Source organism: Salvelinus fontinalis, chromosome 17 (assembly GCF_029448725.1).
Source record: "Salvelinus fontinalis isolate EN_2023a chromosome 17, ASM2944872v1, whole genome shotgun sequence".
Taxonomy (NCBI): domain Eukaryota; kingdom Metazoa; phylum Chordata; class Actinopteri; order Salmoniformes; family Salmonidae; genus Salvelinus; species Salvelinus fontinalis.
The window spans coordinates 40,547,055-40,568,967 of NC_074681.1; the positions used below are offsets into that span (position 1 = coordinate 40,547,055).

General features: G+C 42.7%; 2 protein-coding genes across 2 annotated transcripts; one reads left to right on the top strand and one right to left on the bottom strand.

The window, feature by feature from the left end:
- The first annotated feature begins 256 nt into the window (after positions 1 to 256).
- Positions 257 to 15,805, top strand: LOC129814381 (phosphatidylinositol 4,5-bisphosphate 3-kinase catalytic subunit alpha isoform-like). The gene is made up of 21 exons (XM_055867478.1): positions 257 to 656; positions 1,635 to 2,045; positions 2,220 to 2,429; positions 2,679 to 2,929; positions 3,309 to 3,554; positions 3,868 to 3,953; positions 4,089 to 4,194; positions 4,708 to 4,860; positions 5,115 to 5,249; positions 6,633 to 6,757; positions 7,002 to 7,083; positions 9,122 to 9,286; positions 9,585 to 9,688; positions 9,954 to 10,125; positions 10,347 to 10,453; positions 10,641 to 10,762; positions 10,935 to 11,013; positions 11,585 to 11,755; positions 12,094 to 12,211; positions 12,462 to 12,613; positions 12,941 to 15,805. The coding sequence occupies exons 2-21, from the start codon at positions 1,694 to 1,696 to the stop codon at positions 13,209 to 13,211; spliced, it is 3,207 nt and encodes a 1,068-aa protein (XP_055723453.1). The 5' UTR covers positions 257 to 656; positions 1,635 to 1,693; the 3' UTR covers positions 13,212 to 15,805.
- An 8-nt stretch (positions 15,806 to 15,813) lies between these two features.
- On the bottom strand, positions 15,814 to 19,776 carry kcnmb3 (potassium calcium-activated channel subfamily M regulatory beta subunit 3; the record flags this gene model as incomplete). Its single annotated transcript, XM_055867479.1, is given in 3 exon segments — positions 15,814 to 16,470; positions 17,810 to 17,984; positions 19,550 to 19,776. Coding segments are annotated over 3 exon segments (798 nt in total), but the record flags the coding sequence as incomplete, so codon positions are not given.
- Positions 19,777 to 21,913: the final 2,137 nt, after the last annotated feature.

Genomic DNA, 21,913 nt, shown 5'->3' on the forward strand with positions numbered 1-21,913 from the left:
TTTATTTGATTTGTTGCAATGCTGTCAGAATATAACACTTTTATTTCAGGACTGTGTTTTCTTACAAAGATTTTTGAGAGTTTTAACACTTTTAAATATTATGTAAAATGTTTAAAATGCTGTTGGTGAGATGGCATAAATTGTTTGAATAGAAGACAGAAAGAACATTCTATGCATCATGTCTTCCGAGGTCAAAAACCCGATGCCATGGTCGTCACTAGTTTCTATAGCCACAAAGTCCTAAACCCCGCCCATTTCGAGAATGTATATTCTTAAAATTGTATTTTAAACCTAATCCTAACCTAAACCACATTGCCAACCTTATGTTCAACCCTAGCCTTACATTAAGACCAAACAGCTATATATATATTTTTGTCAATTTGGATTTTGTGGCTATAGAAGCTAGTGGAAACCGCCAGGCAGGCAGCTTTGTCAAACGAACACTAAGCTCTCTGACCGGCGGCTTGCGAGCAATCAAAATGCAGTTTTTTCCGCTATTGAGCAGGGCATCGCGACATGGAATGTAATGGACTTATTCTTTGGGAAAACATTCATATTGATAGCGAAAGACGTATTTGTTGAGAAACCTGACTGTCCCGACAATTGGATGGAGTAGCAAGCCAGCGCTACGTCTGAGGGCGAGAGGTCTAGAACGGGTAGGAATATGGTTTGTTTAGCTAGCTAGCTCACAGTTGCCTCAAATTTGCTAGCTATTCTCGGGAGAAAGTTGCATGTTATGACTGAAAACAGGGCGTTACTTGAGCGAGACGATAACCAAACTAATGTTTGCCTGCAAATGCCAGGTATTTTGTCATAAAATAGAAAATGCTGTCAAATGACAATAATAACTAATAAATACATAATTTAACGAGACGACAACACGGCTAGTTGCAAATATGATGAGGCATTGACATTGGACATTTAGCTTGTGCCAGCTAGCCTAGCTAACTCTGCACAAACAACTAGCTTGCTAATGGCTAGCGTAGCGGTTTGTTAGCTAATATTAGCTAGCTGGCGGCACCGGTGTTTTAGATAGCTAAGTTTAACCCTGTCACTCACTAGCTATAGATGCATTCTATTAAGCAAAATGCAAATAACAATTGCCGGTTAGTTTTCAAACGTGTGCCATCCTAATATACCCATAGGACAGAATTAATGATGTTACAAAATTCTCTAAACCGCTAACTGTTAGTTAGCAAGCTAGTTAGCTACTTCATTAACTAGCTAACTACAGTCTTCCCGTTCCATTACTTGTTGTGACACATTGCTACACCACTGTTAGTTTGCCAGATTACACAGTGAGTGACCTGTCAACCTCTTCATTTAGCTATCAAACTATCTATTGTTATGAAAAATATTTTCTTCGAGCAGCATCTGTCCAAGAGGAACTGTAGTTTCCTGCTTGAGCTGTCCCATGCATTTCCATTTTTTTTGGACAGTGAACAATATAACTTATTATTTTATAATGTAGTGTAAGCAACTGCCTGCTATAATATGATAGTTATTAGTGAGCACTTGCACTCAATGCCTCTGCTCTCATTAAAAATATTTAGTAGCTAGCTAACTATCTCATGCAGAATGGACATTTTATAAATGGGTCACTGCATCTTATGTAATTGCCTCTCTCTCTCCAGCTGGTCGACCCAACTCATTGTAATTATTAGCATAGTGAGGAGCAGCCGACCCGACCACCATGCCTCCCAGGCCATCTTCGGGAGAACTATGGGGCATGCACTTGATGCCCCCGAGTATCATGGTGGACTGCCTTCTCCCCAATGGAATGATTCTGACATTGGAGTGCACACGTGAGGCCACACTCATTTCGGTGAAACACGAACTCTTCAAGGAGGCCAGGAAGTATCCGCTCCACCACCTCCTACAGGAGGAGACCTCCTACATCTTTGTCAGCGTTACCCAAGAGGCTGAGAGAGAGGAGTTCTACGATGAGACGAGGAGACTGTGCGACCTAAGGCTTTTTCAGGCCTTCCTGAAAGTCATCGAGCCAGTAGGCAACCGAGAGGAGAAAATACTAAACCGAGAAATTGGTATGTCTCTTGTATTCTTTATACTAAGTCACTGACGTCGCATAAGCACACAGAATGGTGTGGCCTCAGGTCTTCAAATCAGCCCTCAAATTTCATGAATACTGAGAGGATAAAGCTTGATAAAATGTAGCTGTAGAAGTGCATGAAATTCTATTTTTTTTTGTGTGTGTGCAGGTTTTGCCATAGGAATGCCTATATGTGAGTTTGACCTGGTCAAGGACGCGGAGGTCCAGGACTTTAGAAGGAACATATTAAATGTCTGCAAGGAGTCTGTGGACCTCCGAGACACTAACGGACCCATCAGTAGAGCGTTGTACGTCTACCCTCCCAATGTAGAGTCGTCAGTAGAACTACCTAAGCACATCTTCAATAAGCTTGACAAAGGTAGGACATGGGAGACACAATGAAGTTTTGGGGTCTGTGGCAAAGTTGAAGTAGCCCAGCCATGTGCAGCCTAAATTTGTATCAAAATAGCCTATTGTAAGCATTGACAGAACCACCAACCACTTGTTTTAAATATGTTTGGTGACGTGTGATGTATCGGGTTGGATGGTGGAAGACTTGAACTTACATTTACTTGGCTTACCACGTTATGATCCTTTAATAACACGCGTATTCCTCTTTCCCTCCAAGGTCAAATCATAGTGGTCATATGGGTCATCGTGTCACCGAGCAACGACAAGCAGAAGTACACGCTGAAGATCAACCACGACTGCGTGCCGGAGCACGTGATCGCAGAGGCCATCCGCAAGAAGACACGTAGCATGCTGCTGTCCCACGAGCAGCTCAAGATGTGCGTGCAGGAGTATCAGGGCAAGTACATCCTCAAGGTGTGCGGCTGCGACGAGTACCTGCTGGAGAAATACCCCCTGAGTCAATACAAGGTATAACACACACACACTGCTCTGATGCCTACTCCACATCTTGAATAGGGATACATTCAAACCTCTGTAGTTAGTCTCTTGCCTGTGTGTTTTTTAAATATGAGCGAATCGAAAGAAGAGATTCCCAAATAAGGCATTTTTTTGACGACAGTCTGTGATTTGAAACTTTGGCTTTGAAAAATAATGTGTTGAGGACATTCTTTCTTTGAATCCTGTCTGCAGCATGTTTGAATGACTGTCCAATGACTAGCTAGCAATGTTACACAGGTAATAGCAACTGTGCAAAACAATGGTTTCCATTCAGACATCCCAAGCGAGAGGTATGTTTAATACCTCTCGCTTGGTGTAGCGTCTAATGTCTATTGCCTTTCCTTCCCAGTACGTGAGGAGTTGCATCATGCTGGGGCGCATGCCCAACCTCATGCTAATGGCCAAGGACAGCCTGTACTCACAGCTGCCCATCGACACCTTTACCATGCCCTCGTATGCCCGCCGCATCTCCACGGCCACTCCCTACATGAACGGCGAGACGGCCACCAAGTCTCTGTGGACCATCAACGGCACGCTGAGGATAAGGATACTGTGTGCCACCTACGTCAATGTCAACATCAGGGACATTGACAAGGTACTGTACTTGAGGACCTTTGGGTGGTGTTCAGTAGGGCGTATCAAAATGTTTTGCAACAGAAAACAAAAACCCATGTTCTTATTAAACAAGTTCAAGTAGAACCTCCCTGTTTTCCCCCCAAAAAATCCTCACTGAACCCGGTTGACAGTTCTGTTCAGTGCAGGTCCTGGTGGAGAAGGGGAACTACATTTTAGATCACGTTTGGGGCCCAAATGTCCTGGATGTCATTGTTGTTTTTAGTAGTGCAATCAAGGTTTCTGTCAAAGACGTCTATGTAAATTATTCATGTTTGTCTCTGCTATTGATCTAGATCTACGTCCGGACTGGGATTTACCACGGTGGGGAGCAGCTGTGTGACAACGTGAACACTCAGCGTGTGCCATGCTCAAACCCCAGGTATGCCATCCTGCATCCATAATAAATTACTTTCTTAATGAAGTACTTGCTAAATCACATACTGTAGTGTAGCCTACTTAATGTTAGCTTCATAGGGATGTCTGTTTGAGAGAATGTTTTTGTTGTACATCCAAGGTGGAACGAGTGGCTGAACTACGACATGTACATTCCAGACATCCCCCGCGCCGCCCGACTCTGTCTGTCAATCTGTTCTGTGAAAGGGAGGAAGGGGGCCAAAGAGGTGAGCTCTGTCTCCTGCCCACCGGTTTCAAGAATTTGTTGTTTCTGACAGAAAATAGTTACTTTGGTTTGACCAAAGTATCAATAGTGTAAATCAGGTCTTTAATTCAAAATACCTGGGGGCCAATGTCGGTGTTACTGTTGTCATGGGGGCTGGAGGGAAACAGCTTTCGGGCCTGATGTGGCCTCCGGGCCGCCAGTCAGTTTGAGAAACCTGGTGTAGATTAATAATGATTGGGGAATACATGGAGATGTGGAAAAAGTAAATGAATTGGGTGTTTGGGTAGTGTAATTGATATGAACAGTACCACTCACTTTCCTGGCTTTGACAAATCCTACTTGTGTCACATGCATTTTCTTTGCACAACAATAGCTTTCAATCTTGTACTTGTATAGCTTGGGATTCTATATCCTCTTTATACATTTTTAAACTCGATTTACATTGATCCCAATTTCAATGCAACTCCATACATTGACTACAATACAATCCATCATTGTGCTAATGTTGCTGCAGGAGCACTGTCCACTAGCCTGGGGAAACATCAACCTGTTTGATTACACCCACACGCTGGTGGCTGGAAAGATGGCCCTCAACCTATGGCCCGTGCCCCACGGCCTGGAAGACCTGCTCAATGCTATCGGAGTCACCGGCTCCAATCCGAACAAGGTCTGAGGTGTTGGCTAGCTAGCTACACACGCATATGGAAAGACATGCATTGGATCTAACACACACACACACACACAAAGCTACAGTTAGCAATAATCTGCATCTCCCCTTTCACTGTCTAAGCCTCTTATCCATCTTTATTAATTACTCATTGACACACAAGTTAATCCCACAATAATAGGATGCCATTGTTCTCATAAGCCCTTTTGGATGACGCCAAATGACCTTTCCATTATATTGCTCTGGGCCCACAGGAAACCCCTTGCCTGGAGCTGGAGTTTGACCACTTCAGTAACCCAGTAAAGTTCCCCGACATGCCGGCCATCGAGGAGCACGCCAACTGGAACATATCCCGGGAGCTGGGCTTCAACTATTGCCACACCGGTTTGGTAAGTCCCAAGTGTTTTTGTTTGGTCTAAGTCAATATTGACATTGTATGTTAATCTGTTGTAATGATTTAACCTTTTCACGTATGAGTTCCAAATATCTTGTGTAACAGTTGCTCGCACAAGTGTATTTTAGATTTTTTTTATGCTCTTGATGTCAGTCTTGATGTCATCCTCCCTTCTTCATAGTAGCCAACGTACAGTACTGCTAGCTAGTTTTCCTGGCTTGTAACATAGACAGTTATATTGTGATTGTGATCAATACAAAATGTGATTGTTACACAGCAGGACAGTTAACCCGCGCTGCCCTCAAACCAAGGCACGCTGCCTACTAATTATCTATAGGCTGTTTCAACTTGTCAATTTAAAATTATTTTCTAAAGATGTTTAATTTTCGAACAGTTGAGGTGTGTTCCGCCTCTTTATTAATTCACAAAAGAAGTAGCCCATTTCACTGTTGCGGACAATTTATTTTGATTTGTTTAACACTTTTTTTGGGTGGGGGGTTAATACGTGATTCCATATGTGTTATTTCAAAGTTTTGATGTCTTCACTATTATTCTACAATGTAGAAAATAGTAAAAATAAAGAAAAACCCTTGAATGATTAGGTGTCAACTTTTGACTGGTACTGTATGTTTTCAGGCACTGGTGACAAATCATGCATTCTGGGATTAGGGAATTTTCGCTTATCAAACATAAACCAACATGGCTGCCATCATAAAGAATTTAGCTGCTGTTAGCTTAGCTCTCACGCATCTCTTTTCTAAAAAATATTACTCCCTTGTGCTTACCAGAGATCTGGTACATTGTAAACAGGTCTAGCTGTTAGGTCACTATCTTATTTTTGTCAGCGACACCTGTTATTTACACTGGTTTATGTAATGGATGTGTTCCGTATGATTGGCTGAAGGTCACTTTTTTTCTTTTTTTACAATAAAAGGTGAAATTTAAGAATAAAGTTGTAAAGACCTTTTATTTCCAATCAGTACAAAACATTGTTTAGATGCTTTTCAGACAACAATGCTGTTTAGACGCGTTTGTTACATCATACGTTTGGTTGCTATTGTTTCAATCACATATTTGCAACGGTACGCTGCAGGGACCACTCAACAATTATCACAAATGTGATCGTACGTTTCAAAGGGTTAATGCTGTTGACAAGTTGTGTGTACTAGAGATGCCCCAGGAGACACTGGTGACATGTTCATGAGGCACAAAACATGAACAAAATTCTGTGATCCGGGAACTACCTGAGTGTGTCCAATATGAACGCAGGTTTTGTTTTATGTTGCAAAACTTTTTACAACTGAGTGTTTATTGAACGTGACCCTGCTTTCCACCAGTACTGTAGTTTTAATAAGCAGCATAATGTTCTCTATTGCAGAGTAACAGACTGGCAAGAGACAACCCTCTGACGGACAGCGACAACGAACAGCTGCGCCTGGTGTGTAACAGAGACCCACTGTCTGAAATAACTGAGCAGGAGAAGGACTTTCTCTGGAGGCACAGGTATTACTCTGTGTGTGCTTTATCAACAAATACATATATTTATATTATGAAAAACGCATAAACAAAACCCATGCAAGATTTATCCAAAATTTCTTACACCTGAAATAGTTTGGTTACCTGCTCAAGGTACTAAGTACTTGTACTAAGATGTGTGCTGCTCATGATTTGAGAAGTGTGTGTGTGATCTTAATGGAGGAAAGCAATTTTCTACATTCAAAGGTTTGCTATTTTTCTCTTACTGTAGACATTACTGCGTCAGTATCCCGGAGATACTGCCCAAGATTCTCCTGGCAGTGAAATGGAACTCCAGGGATGAGGTTGCACAGGTAAACAGTCTCTCATTTCAATTGCTATCTTTATAGCCTACCATGGCAAGGGGACATTTGATATACACTGAACAAAAATATAAACGCAACAATTACAGTTCATATAAAGAAATCGGTCAATTTAAATAAATAAATAAATTAGGCCCTAATCTATGGATTTCACATGACTGGGAATACAGCTATCCTTTAAGTAGGGGCTGAATACAGGTGTAGTAGACCTTACTTACCAATAGTGCAGAAAAGGTATTAGGTGAACAATGGTAAAGTAATGAAATAAAACAGGCTATAAAAGTAGCGAGGCTACATACAGACACCGGTTAGTCAGGCTGATTTTGAGGTAGTATGTAGATATGGTTAAAGTGACTATGCATATATGATGAACAGAGTAGCAGTAGCGTAAAAGAGGGTTGGCGGGTGGTGGGTGGGACACAATGCAGATAGCCCGGTTAGCCAATGTGCGGGAGCAGTGGTTGGTCGGCCCAATTGAGGTAGTATGTACATGAATGTATAGTTAGTGACTATGCATATATGATGAACAGAGAGTAGCGTAAAAGAGGGGTTGGCAGGTGGTGGGTGGCACACAATGCAAATAGTCTGGGTAGCCATTTGATTACCTGTTCAGGAATCTTATGGCTTGGACTGTTGAAGCCTTTTTGTCTTAGACTTGGTGTAACAGTTTAGCTTCCGTCCCTCTCCCCGCCCCTACCTGGGCTCGAACCAGGGACCCTCTGCACACATCAACAACTGACACCCACGAAGCATCGTTACCCATCGCTCCACAAAAGCCGCGGCCCTTGCAGAGCAAGGGGAACAACTACTTCAGGTCTCAGAGCGAGTGACGTCACCGATTGAAATGCTATTAGCACGCACCACTGCTCACTAGCTAGCCATTTCACATCGGTTACATTGGCACTCCGGTACCTCTTTCCATGCGGTAATAGAGAGAACAGCCTATGACTGAGGTGGCTGGGGACGGTGAAAATTTTTCGGGCCTTCCTCTGACACCGCCTGGTGTAGAGGTCCTGGATGGCAGGCAGCTTAGCCCCAGTGATGTACTGGGCCGTACATACTACCCTCTGTAGTGCCTTGCGGTCAGAGGCCAAGCAATTGTCGTAACAGGCACTGATGCAACCAGTCAGGATGCTCTCGATGTTGCAGCTGTAGAACCTTTTGAGGATCTCAGGAACCATGCCAAGTCTTTTTAGTTTCCTTAGAGGCTTTGTTGTGCCCTCTTCACTACTGTCTTGGTGTGTTTGGACCATTGTAGTTTGTTGTTGATGTGGACACCAAGGAACTTGAAGCTCTCAACCTGCTCCACTACAGCCCCGTCAATGAGAATGGTGGCGTGCTCGGTCCTCCTTTTCCTGTAGTTCACAATCATCTCCTTTAGTCTTGGTTACGTTGAGGGATAGGTTGTTATTCTGGCACCGCCAGGTCTTAGCCTGTAGGGAGGTCAATCTTGTCGGTGATCAGGCCTACCACTGCTGTGTCGTCTGCAACCTTAATGATGGTGTTGGAGTCGTGCCTGGCCATGCAGTCGTGGGTGAACAGGAGGGGACTGAGCATGCACCCCTGGGGAGCTCCACTGTTGAGGATCAGCGTGGCAGATGTGTTGCTACCTACCCTCACCACCTGGGGGCGGCCCGTCAGGAAGTCCAGGATCCAGTTGCAGAGGGAGGTGTTTAGTCCCAGGATCCTTAGCTTAGTGATGAGCTTTGAGGGTACTATGGTGTTGAACGCTGAGCTGTAGTCAATGAATAGCATTCTCATATAAGTGTTCCTTTTGTCCAGGTGGGAAAGGGCAGTGTGGAGTGCAATAGAGATTGCATCATCTGTGGATCTGTTTGGGTGGTATGCAAATTGGAGTGGGTCTAGGGTTTCTGGGATAATGGTGTTGTCAGCCATTTCCAACCTTTCAAAGCACTTCATGGCTACACTTCATGGCTATGAACGTGAGTGCTACGGGTCTGTAGTAATTTAGGCAGGTTGCCTTTGTGTTCTTTATATACTTAAAAAAAAAAAAAAATCTTTGTTCCAGATGTATTGCCTTTTAAAGGACTGGCCAGCCATGAAGCCAGAACAAGCCATGGAGTTGCTGGACTGCAACTTCCCTGATCCCATGATCCGAGACTTTGCTGTGAAGTGCCTTGAAAAATACTTAACGGACGACAGACTCTCTCAATACCTCATTCAGCTGGTCCAGGTACAATAATAAGACCCACTCTTAGTCTGTAATGAATCAAGAGATGGGGTGTGGCTTGTCCATTCTATACACATACTATTCTTGGATTCAACATGGCTGTCATTGACTGTCAGCTTGATGTGTTTTTGAATGGCTTTGACACCTACGTTTGACAGTGTTTTAATTATTTTACACTACATAAAGAATTCAATATGACCCCTCAGGCTAACTGCTTTCTGTTACATGGTGGCTTCTAATCCGATCAGATGCATTTCATTTTGGGTGTGTGTTCTGAACATACTGCGTTTCTGGCCACCAGGTTCTGAAGTACGAGCAGTACCTCGATAACCCACTGGCCCGCTTTCTGCTGAAGAAGGCTTTGACCAATCAGCGGATAGGACATTTCTTCTTTTGGCATCTCAAGTGAGTTTTGTTTCCTTACTAGTCCACTAGCCTTATGGTGTTTATGAAACCAAATGTGTGTGTGGAGGATTGCTTGAATTTGCCTTAGGCAGCCGGAATTCCATTCTGCTGGTGTAAATCTTGTAAAACATGCTTCATTTCTGCATTTTAAGGTTTACGTAAAGAAAAGGCTTACAGAGGTTACATTGAATGTGATTGAGAAAAGTCTTGCTAGTACATTTGTATAGGGGTGCACAATCACATAAGTTGTTCTCTCTGCCTCCAGGTCTGAGATGCACAACAAGACAGTGAGCCAACGTTTTGGTCTGCTGCTGGAGTCCTACTGCCGGGCCTGTGGCATGTACCTGAAGCACCTGAGCAGACAGGTGGAGGCCATGGAGAAGCTCATCAACCTCACCGACCTCCTCAAGCAGGAGAAGAAGGACGAGGCCCAGAAGGTAACGTTTGCGACGTGATCAAGGCCTTCCCACTTCCCGCCCTAATATGGAAGCCTCAATTGATCAGTCTTTTTCGTGATGTTTTTCTTACTTACAACAAACTAGATACTAAGCAAAAAGGAGTGTGGAACTGCTATAAAGGCCTCCTTGGTCTTCAGGACTATGGACTCCCTACACTTGCAGTAAAGTGAAGCGTGCGCTCTCTCTCTCTCTGCCCTCAGGTTCAGATGAAGTTCTTGGTGGAGCAGATGAAAAGGCCTGACTACATGGATGCCCTACAGAGCTTCACCTCTCCGCTCAACCCAGCTCACCAGCTGGGAAACCTCCGGTACTGCCGGTTTTATATCTCGCAGTAAACGTAACCACGAACGTCCACATATTCTTCTGAATGTTTGAACAAAGAAACCAAGAAATGTGTCCTGTGAACTTAGGTTTAATGACAGGCTGTACTGTGTTCAAAATGTTTTTGTAACGTTATTCTGAGTCTGTGTTGATACGTTTGCCATCTCTTTCAGCTTGGAAGAGTGCCGGATGATGTCATCGGCCAAACGGCCTCTGTGGCTCAACTGGGAGAATCCCGACATGATGTCAGAGCTGCTCTTCCAGAGCAACGAGATCATCTTCAAGAATGGAGATGGTACATCTTGCTAATGCAAAATGAATCGCCCAACCCCCTTGACTCACTATGGACACACTAGACGATAAACATGCTTACCGAATCCCATTTTGCCCTGGCACCGATTCATATTGCATTAGTGTGATCAAAGCTCAGACTCCTCATCTTGCTATTTCACTCTCACCTCTTTCAGATCTGAGGCAGGACATGCTGACTCTGCAGATCATTAGGATAATGGAGAACATCTGGCAGAACCAGGGGCTTGATCTCAGGTACTAGTCTCTGTAGCCGCTTAACGCAGCAGCATGCATGAATAGTCGATTACACCCTTCATGTTCTTCTCCTTGATGGCAGGAGCCTAAAATTAGGAGCGACTCGTCCGATTCATTAAACATTGAGTCCATTACTTTCCGTAGGAGCTGATAATGTCAACTCTGAACTGGAAACTAGTGTAGCCTAAATGAGATACGAAGCGGAGGAATGTAGGTTGATTGAAAGTCGGGTTGTTTTTTGGAGGGAGTGAATGTATAGCTTCCATAGGTAGGCCGTCATTGTAAATGCAAATTTGTTCTTAACTGACTTGCCTAGTTAAATAAAGTTTTTAAAAAATGAATCGGGGAAATGAATTGTTACTTCCAGATTAGGAGTAATATTTCTTAGATCTGTATCATATTGTACTGATCACATCCCATTCTCTGTTGGTGGATTGACCGTCAGGATGCACTTCTGATTGAACAGAAGGAATCAATGCATGTCTATCGATTGGTAGATGAATGATGTATCGATGAGACTGTAGCCGTGGTAGACCTCCCGGTCATCCTATTTGGTTGTTTTTGTCCCCAGGATGTTGCCGTACGGCTGCCTGTCCATCGGCGACTGCGTGGGCCTGATCGAGGTGGTGAGGAACTCCCACACCATCATGCAGATCCAGTGTAAAGGAGGCCTGAAGGGGGCGCTGCAGTTCAACAGCCACACGCTGCACCAGTGGCTCAAGGACAAGAACAGGGGAGAGATGTGAGCACTGGGCTACGTTTCAATATCCACAACAGCATAGCATACATCTTAGAATGCATGACCAGTAGGCCTACGTTCTTCTAAGCTATGCTAGGTGCTAAACGCTTAGTCATGCTAGATTGTGTTAGACATATTGGGTGTATATTAAGGAATAGACTGTCACATATGGGGGGGGGGGGTTAATCCTTGAAAGGGCAAAAGTATCCACGAATTGCCTATAAGTGGAATGTACTGTATTCTTATAAAATGCCTTATGGTTGTCTTTCTTTAGCTTCAATAGGATTGTTGTAGTTTCATGTCTTTGGTCTAATGACATGTACCCATTGAAATGTGTCCAGGTACGACCAGGCCATTGACTTGTTCACACGGTCGTGTGCGGGATACTGCGTAGCCACCTTCATCCTGGGGATCGGTGACCGACACAACAGCAACATCATGGTCAAAGATGATGGACAGGTACTTCACAGACTCAGGGTGGCAAAGTTCTGGTATGTTTCCCCAAATTACCCAGTTTTCCAGAAATCCTGGTGTGAAGATTTCTGCAATTACGTAGGAATTCTGGGAATCCTCCGCCAGGATTTCTGGGAAAGCTACTGGAATTTTGCAACCCTACATAGACTTTTCTTTTTTCTTAACGTTCCCTGGTTATAGGAGGCCTGTCAGCAGTTTTTGTGATGCTCTTTGTTTTTGTCTTTTCTCCTTGCAGCTATTCCACATAGACTTTGGCCATTTCCTGGATCACAAGAAGAAGAAGTTTGGCTACAAGCGAGAGCGGGTGCCTTTTGTCTTGACACAGGACTTCTTAATCGTCATCAGCAAAGGAACCCAGGAGTGCACAAAAACCAGGGAGTTTGAGAGGTACAGTATCTGTATTTTTGTTAATGTTAGCTTTCCTATCAGTGAATATTACGGATTAGATTCACTACTCTGAAGTGCAAGGCTTGTGTTTTTTAAAAAGGCTACATGGGGAACTCTGACTACATTTTGCTTTTAATTGATCTGAACATGAAATTGTGTTATAGAGTGATATCATTGCTCTACTGGTAATACATTACAACTTTATTAATCCCCTCAGGAGCCATTTTGGAGCACAGTTATTAGCACAAAACACATGCTTCCTAACCCAGCTAGGTTCCATGTTTCCCAGCCTAATTCTCCCTCACAATTGTCCTCCCACTCCCCCAGGTTTCAGGAGATGTGCTACAAGGCCTACTTGGCCATCCGGCAGCACGCCAACCTCTTCATCAACCTGTTCTCCATGATGCTGGGCTCCGGCATGCCCGAGCTGCAGTCGTTCGACGACATCGCCTACATCCGCAAGACCCTTGCCTTGGACAAGACGGAGCAGGAGGCCCTGGACTACTTCATGAAGCAGATGAATGACGCCCACCACGGCGGCTGGACCACCAAAATGGACTGGATCTTCCACACCATCCGCCAGCACGCCATGAACTGAGAGGTTCCATAGGCCTGGAGAGCAGCAGCAACGCAGAGAGGACACGGGCGGATCTCGACACCATCCGCCAGCTAAGCTGGCAGAGCTAGCGCCCATGAATATAGATATGAATGGATAGAGCTGTTAGTGAAAGGCTAGAACGGGTCTCTACATCATCCGCTAACTTATGAACCCATCCGTTAGAAGGGTGCCAACTGGATATTAGGGATGCACCGATGGGGAAATTCTGGGCTGATACGATAATCATACTTTTGGGCTATTATTTTTCCCATATTGGTATTGCAATATGGCCATAAAGTTTTCTCCTTGTAAAATTAGGGGACCAATCATGATTACAAGCAATTGATGAAGGCTGATCTATTGCTTTATCGGCCAATATATCACGTCTACTGATATGCTGGCTGATTTTTAATATTATTGTCAGCCGATATTGTGCATCCCTATATAGCGTACCCCATCCACTAGTTTACTATGGACAGAATGGATCTCTAGCCTACATTCTACTAGCACGCCAGGACACCAAGAAGGCCTGCCCAGGGTCATGTTCATTAGGGCATGCAACGGAAAGTGTTTTTTTTTTCTTTTCTTCTTATTGGACAAATCATGGCAGTCTGTTTTCTTACGCTTGGAGCCCAATGAACACTACCCAGAATACCACCAGCATTGTTAAATCCCAGTGGTGCATGGTTAACAGACAAGGATGTCCGTTCATCGTCTGCCGTCAATTTTAAGGCTAGCGAGCAGAACTTTCTGACCCATGTTTGATCTCAAGTGACGATTACACAGTGTCCCCTCAGATTGAAACGGTCATGTTTCGTGACCTCAAGTATGACATTTTGTACAGAAGTATCCCAATGGTCTCGTATCCATAATGTGCACATATTATTCTGAGTCTTTATTTTCTACTGAGCCAAAGTACTAAAATATATATCTCTCACACACACACACCCCCGACAGCTTACTTATCGGTCTTACCGTGGGAATGAGTCACTACTATTCCAATCCCTGTGTATCTTCTGTGTTAGCACTGATCTCTAACATTTGTATTTGTTTGTCAGTGTTACGACGCGTGTGGAGCATTCAGGTGCAAAATGGCTGCCGTCCAGCACTGTTGGCTGCAACGCAGACGTTTTGGATGACCGACAGAAAATAACTGTAAAGTCCTTTTGCGACGCCCAGATGAAATAGATATTCAATTTCATCCTTGTTCTGTTTGTATTGGTTGCTTTGTTTTTAAAGGGAAAGGGGGGCGAAAAGGATGTGCAATGTTATAGAATGCCGTGCTGTTACACTATGCAAATTGTGATATTTATGTACTGTGCTATAGACTTGTAATACTGGTGTCACGGCAAAGTAGGGTCAAGAGATGGGAGTATCTCTGAATTGTGCATATACACGGCATTAAGGGTGTCTATCAACTATGTACAGACAGTACACGGAAGACAAATGTACAATTATGCACTGTGACAGTATCACCTATCTCTTCCCTAACAGGGTGACTCTGGAAGAACTGTGAATAAAGGCTATTGTACCCTGCCTTTCACTTTAAAAAACGAATGAAAAGAAACAACCCACAGGTCGGAAAACTATCAGTGAAACATCTAAACAGACATTTTAGGAAGTGTTTGAAACCAATTTTTTTTTTTTTCTGAATTGGAATATGCTTCACTGTGTCTTTATAAAATTCAAGTATGTATAGATTAGACACTATTCCAGACTTCCTCAGCATTCTCTTTCATATGAACTCCCTATACAGTAAAGTTGTTTAAAAAAGAATGTGGTTCTCCCTTCAAGTGTCTTTTTCTGTTCCCTTCCCCGACAACTTCCCTTGTAAGTGTGGATCCTGCAGTTTGCTCATTGCATAGAGCTACGTTATTAGTCAGTTGTATGCCAGCTTCACCAAATGATTTACTGACTGTGTGTTTCTGTACAGGTTACAGACTGTTGGGCAGGACCCATTCAAAACGAGACGACTACAATACCCATAGTACATACACTATGCAAGAGCTATCATAAATGTTTCTTTTCATTTTTGCTGTGGGAAATGTCATCCTTTTCTCTTACTAGTGTTTACTTGAACTTCATGTTAATTACCTTTTTGTTACTGGTGAGGTACAATGGCACACCATGAAGAGAACTGCTACTTTGTGCAAATCACTTGATCCTTGAATAACTCTAGAGGTAATATATTTTTGTATTCTAAATGTAGACAAACTCTAAATATAATCGCTAACCCTCCCAAAAACATTGGACTTATGCCTAATACATCCTTTTACACCCCAGTGGACAGCTTGTAGTTGTTGAAATGAGAGACGGATGAAGGGCCGTAAGAGCTTAAGGAGGAAAATGTATCTAGTGGAGTTTCACTGAAGGTCTGCTGCTCTGGCTACAGTGTAAAAGCACAATGGTGAAAAGCTATCCTGCATGTTTTTAAAGCTGATATTCTTATCTAGCTATTCATCTTTGTAAATATTGTTTGACCTGTAGTATGCACTAATTACTCTTTCATACTCATTCATTTTACCACGTCTGGAAAGAACCCTGTATTCATTCACTCATTGTACTGTTTAAATAAAAAATTAAATTTCTCTGTATCCCCGTCTCAGATATTGAGAACCAATGCATTTAATTTCTTATTATACAGTGGGATTCCCTGCAGCCCTTGTGCATATCAATAAAAAAAATCCAGGACAAAGTGGATAATGTAATTATTTCCATTTCCTACTACATCAACCCATAAACTTCCTTCTGTACAGTGGGGATCACCTACACAGTATGTTATCTCCATGTCCTTTCACTGGATACATTACAATACACATTGTAGTACACTTATTACACATTGGAACAAAGCCACTGTCAGCTATCACTTCACTGAGTCATCCTGCATAGGCGAGTGCTGTCCAGAGCCAGACCACCTAAGGAGCTGATAGAGTTTGCCTTGGGTATTTGTCATCGTTGTCAGCCTACCCCCTGCTGCCTCATTACCCAGCTCCGTACAGAGGTGTGCCAGTCTCTGGTTGAGCTTCACCAGGCCCACCAGTAGAGCTCCCCCGCCCAGCATCAAGCTGGGCCACAGCAGAGACCACAGGGCAAGGCCTAAAGTGTACTTCCTCTTCAAAATGGTGTCCTCGGGGTATTTTCTGGGGTCGGATAGACAACGCAACTCACTGCCTTGTGTCTCCTCCAAAGTGTTTTGGATTTTCTGCACTTCGTCCACAAGGACTTTCCTGTCTACTTGACATTTGGGTATGTAGAAACACTGCAATGATAAGGGAAAATAGTATACATATTTTGTTTATATTATCTAAGTCCGATATATATCATGACTTGCACGCATGACTAATGCACATAAGCTAGACACCAGTCACTCCGGATGGAAGCTTCTCCTTATTAATGACTGAAGCAAATTTCTCAAATTAGCGACATTCAGTCACTGGTGGCCTTTATTCTACAGTTGATGTCGGAAGTTTACATACACTTAGGTTGGAGTCATTAAAACTCATTTATCAACCACTCCACAAATGTCTTGTTGACAAACTATAGTTTTGGCAAATCGGTTAGGTCATCTACTTTGTGCATGAGAAGTAATTTTTCCAACAATTGCTTACAGTCAGATTATTTCACTTATAATTCACTGTATCACAATTCCAGTGGGTCAGAAGTTTACCTACACTAGCTTGTCTGTGCCTTTAAAAAGCTTGGAAAATTCCAGAAAGGGATGTAATGGAAACAGGTACAAAAATATCTATATCCACATTAAAACGATTACTATATCGACATAACCTAAAAGGCCGCTCAGCAAGGAAGAAGCCACTGCCCCAAAACCACTGCCCCAAAACCATCCCAACCGTGAAGCACAAGGGTGGCAGCATCATGTTGTGGGGGTGCTTTGCTGCAGAAGGGACTGGTGCACTTCACAAAATAGATGGTTCATGAAGATGGAAAATTATGTGGATATATTGAAGCAACATTAAAGACATCAGTCTTTAATGTTGCTTCAATATATCCACATAAATTTGTGGATATATTGAAGCAACATTAATGACATCAGTCAGGAAGTTAAAGCTTGGTCGTAAATGGGTCTTCCAAATGGATAATGACCCCAAGCATACTTCCAAAGTTGGACAACAAAGTCAAAGTATTGGAGTGGCCATCACAAGCCCTGACCTCAATCACATAGAAAATTTGTTAGCAGACTGAAAAAGCGTGTGCGAGCAAGGAGGCCTACAAACCTGACTCAGTTACACCAGCTCTGTCAAGAGGAATGGGACAGAATTCACCCAACTTATTGTGGGAAGCTTGTGGAAGGCTACCCGAAACGTTTGACCCAAGTTAAACAATTTAAAGGCAATGCTACCAAATACTAATTGAGTGTATGTAAACCTCTGACCCACTGGGAATGTGATAAAAGAAATAAAAGCTGAAATAAAGCATTCTCCCTACTACTATTCTGACATTTCACAATCTTAAAATAAAGTGGTGATCCTAACTGACCTACGACAGGGAATTTTTACTAGGATTAAATGTCAGGAATTGTGAAAAACTGAGTTTAAATGTATTTGGCTACGGTGTATGTAAACTTCCGACTTCAACTGTACCTCATCGTTGAGGAGTACAGACTCTTCATCGTAGTGTAGGCGAGCCTTCTGTCCAGAGGTACTGAGGTTGACCAGAACCCTCAGGCATGGGGCAGTGCTGACCCCTCTGCAGTCGGCCCACTCATCCAGAACATCAACCTGGACCAGCAAGCAGCTGGCCTCCTCATGCCAGTCACTGAAACCATCAGCAGTTGATGAGAAGCAGTTGTGTAAAGTACTTAAGTAAAAATACTTTAAAGTACTGCTTAAGTAGTTTTTTATAAGTATCTGTACTCTACTATTTATATTTTTTTTACAACTTTTAATTTTACTTCACTACATTCCGATAGAAAATGTACTTTTTACTCCATAAATTTTAACTGACACCCAAAACTACTCGTTCAATTTTGAATGCTTAGCAGGACAGGAAGATGGTCCAATTCACACACTTACAGTATCAAGAGAACATCCCTGGTCATCCCTACTGCCTCTGATCTGGCGGACTCGCTAAACACAAACGCTTTATTTGTAAATAGCATCTGAGTGCGCGGCAGCTATCCATACATTTTACAACAAGAAAATTGTGCCTTCAGGTTTGCTTAATATAAGGAATTTGAAATTATTTATACTTTTACTTTTGACACTTAATTACATTTCAGACCAAATACTTTTAGACTTTTACTCAAGTAGTATTTTACTGGGTGATGTTTACTTTTACTTGAGTCATCTTCTGTTAAGGTATCTTTACTTTTACTCAAGTATGACAATTGGGTACTTTTTCCACCACTGATGAGAAGTTATGGTAACACTATAGCTGTCCTTATGCATGCATTCTTAACAGCTATATAACACAACATTTGTCATAAGCTGTTATAAGTTGTCATAACTAGTAATGAGGAACCCCACATTATTTTATAAAACAATTATAATTGGTTTATTGACGACTGTTCATACTGTTGTCATACTGGTGGTTGTCTCGTTGTCAAAATAAATACAAAGCACAAGTACATCTATACTCCCCTTTGCCCATATGTCTTAGAGATCCTTTAAATGGTTATGTTTTGTGATACTCTCAACTCATCCTATGGTATAAGCAAATTCATAACTCTTGTATAACACCTCAAATGAATGTCAATTTACTTAGTGTCTGTGCACACTTTATAAGGGTATATGACATGGTTATGATGCCCATTATTCCATTCAATGTAATAATGTGACACAGAGGTTGGTAAATTAAATAATAACCTGATACAATATCTTGTATGTAGCATGTAATAACATATGACATAATGTTTCATGCAGACCATGTAATAGTAGTTGTTATTAACAGTTTCCCTTAGAGCATATGACAACAATATGAAATATCCCCTATTACACCAATTATAACTAGTTTTATAACATCATGTGGGGTTTCTCATAACTAGTTACAACAATTTCTGACAAATGTTATGTTTTCTATAGCTGTTATAAAGGTGTTATGAATGCATGCACAAGGACACCTACAGTAGTGTTACTGAAGTTATCTTACATTATTGGCTATCTTGCATTAACTCCAATTCTTCACTTTGAAGATGATCATACGGTACAGTAGTCATCTCCCACGAATTCAGCCCAGATGATTTTGATTCTTAGAATCATATGATTGATTCTTAGAAATATAACCTATTGTAAGTGTACAAAACCACCAGCTCTCGGTGTCCACTCACCAGATAGTGATTCTGCTCCATATATAAACGTCTTATTGCCAGAGGCCTCCCTTACCTGTTTAGGTGGGGTTTAACCAGAGTGATCCCGATCAGAAAGTACATGAGCACAGAGAAGGCCATCATGCTGAAGCCCAGGAGCATGGCTCTGTCCTCCCCCACACTGGAGGCCGTCACCTGGGCCTTGGCCCTCTCCCCTCCGCGCCCGTACCCTCCTCTCCGCCACACCTGCTCCCTCGCCGCCAACGGGTGGAGGATCTCCCTTTGTCATAGGCACACACATACATGCACATGAATGAATGCACACACACAAATGAACACACACACGCTCATGAATGAACACACATATATGGATGCCCTGAAGCCCAAGGCCCCCAAAAAAATGCAATATCGTTTGAGCGACTTACTATCTCTTTTTTTACCAAGTCATTCAAATGAGATATTAAGTCATTTGAACGACTTATTATATTGTTCAAACTACTTAATTGTTTGTTTGTCTAAATAGGCCTCATTTGTTATGCAGCCCAAGTTGTGCTTGTCACACGGTTGCTGCAGCCATTCATTCACTCCATCCAATGATATGATTATTAATTGACAATTCTTTGATAGGGCTGCTTTTGAATGCCAGAGTGTGTATGTGAGCCAACAAGATCTCATGGTTTTACCAGTCTGACTTCAGATTCTGACATTTATACACGTTTCTCCAAATGTCAAATTTCTACGTTTCTCCAAACATCACATTTCAAAGTGTTTTGACACCCTGGGTTGCTCATCCTGCTGAGCATTGTCCATTCATTCCGAATGCTTAATTTAAGGGTCAAGGTTTTGGATAGGGTTAAAACAAAAACAACTATTCACTTTCACGTTTACCCATTCATTCCGAAAGTCGATACAAGATGGCGCCGACAGACAACTTTGCAGTTTTGTGTTTTGTTTTTGTGTTATGTCTTATTTTATTTGCTCAGAACGTTTCTGGTATCATCTCCTACAACCAACAAGAACTCCTGAACATTAGATCGGCGATCACATCACAAATTCGACTTCCCTGGACACAAACCTTTATTTGGATTTCCCGAAGCAGTACCATTCATCCCGGGCATTCTACCAAAACGTCACCACCAGAGGAGAGGAAGGAGGGCCGGCATCCTAGTCAGGCTCAAAAAGATGGCAAACCACCCAGTATATTACTTGCTAATGTACAATCTCTGGACAATAAGGTAGACTAACTCAGGGCGAGGATCTCCTTTCAGAGAGACAAGGGACTGCAACATAATTTGTTTTATGGAAATGTGTCACTCTTCCTTGATTTTGTCTTCAACCAACCAACCAACCAACCAACCAACCAACCGGGTTCTCTGTCCGTCGCGCGGACAGAAAGAAAGAACACTCCGGGGAACTAAAGGCATAGGGGTATATTTCACGATTAAAAATATACAGTAACTCAAGTCCTTTTGTTCTCCCGTTCTTGCATTCCTCACCCTCAAATACTGACCCCATTACCTTCCGGAGTAATTTTCAGCTGTTGGCATTTAAGGAACTGTTCAGCTGTTCGCATTTGTCGTCGCTGGGGACTTTAATAAAGGAAATCTGAAAAAAGCGCTTCCAAAGTTCTACCAAAATGTCTCCTGTGCTACAAGAGAGGACACTTGACCATTGTTATTCTCCCTTCTGGGAAGGCTACAAGGTGAAGTTCCCACGTCATCCCTTAAGCAAATCAGATCACGCCTCCATCCTGCTGCTCCCAGTCTATGGGCAGAAATTAAAACAGAAAGCGCCCATGGGAAGGTATATCCATCAGTGGAATGACCAATCGGAATCTATGCTATAGGACTGTTTTGATTACGTGGACTGGGATATGTTCTGGGTCGCCTCTAGGAATAACATTTACGATTACACTGACCCCGTCACTGGGTTCATCAGGAAGTGCATGTTGTTCCTACAGTGATGATCAGAACATATCCAAACCTAAAGCTGTGGATAGATGGCAGCATTTGCTCAAAACTGAAAGTGTGAACCACTGCATTTAACCATGGCAAGGATACCGGGAACATGGACGTGTAAAAACAAACCAGCTATGACCTCCATAAGGCGATCAATGAGGCAAAACGACAGTACAGGGACAAAGTGGAGTTGTAATTCAACGGATCGGACACAAAACCCATGTGGCAGGGACATCAGACAATCATGGATTATAAAGGGAAAACCAGCCATGTCACTGATATCTCACTCCCAGATAATCTGAACACCTTCTTTGGTCGCATCCAAAGCCACGTCCGATGTGCAGACCAGCTGTCTGGAGTGCTTATGGACATATTCAATCTCTCCCTATCCCAGTCTGTTGTTCCCACTTGCTTTAAGATGTCCATCATTGTTCCGGTACACAAGCAAAGGTAACTGAGCTAAATGACTAAGCACTGTAGCA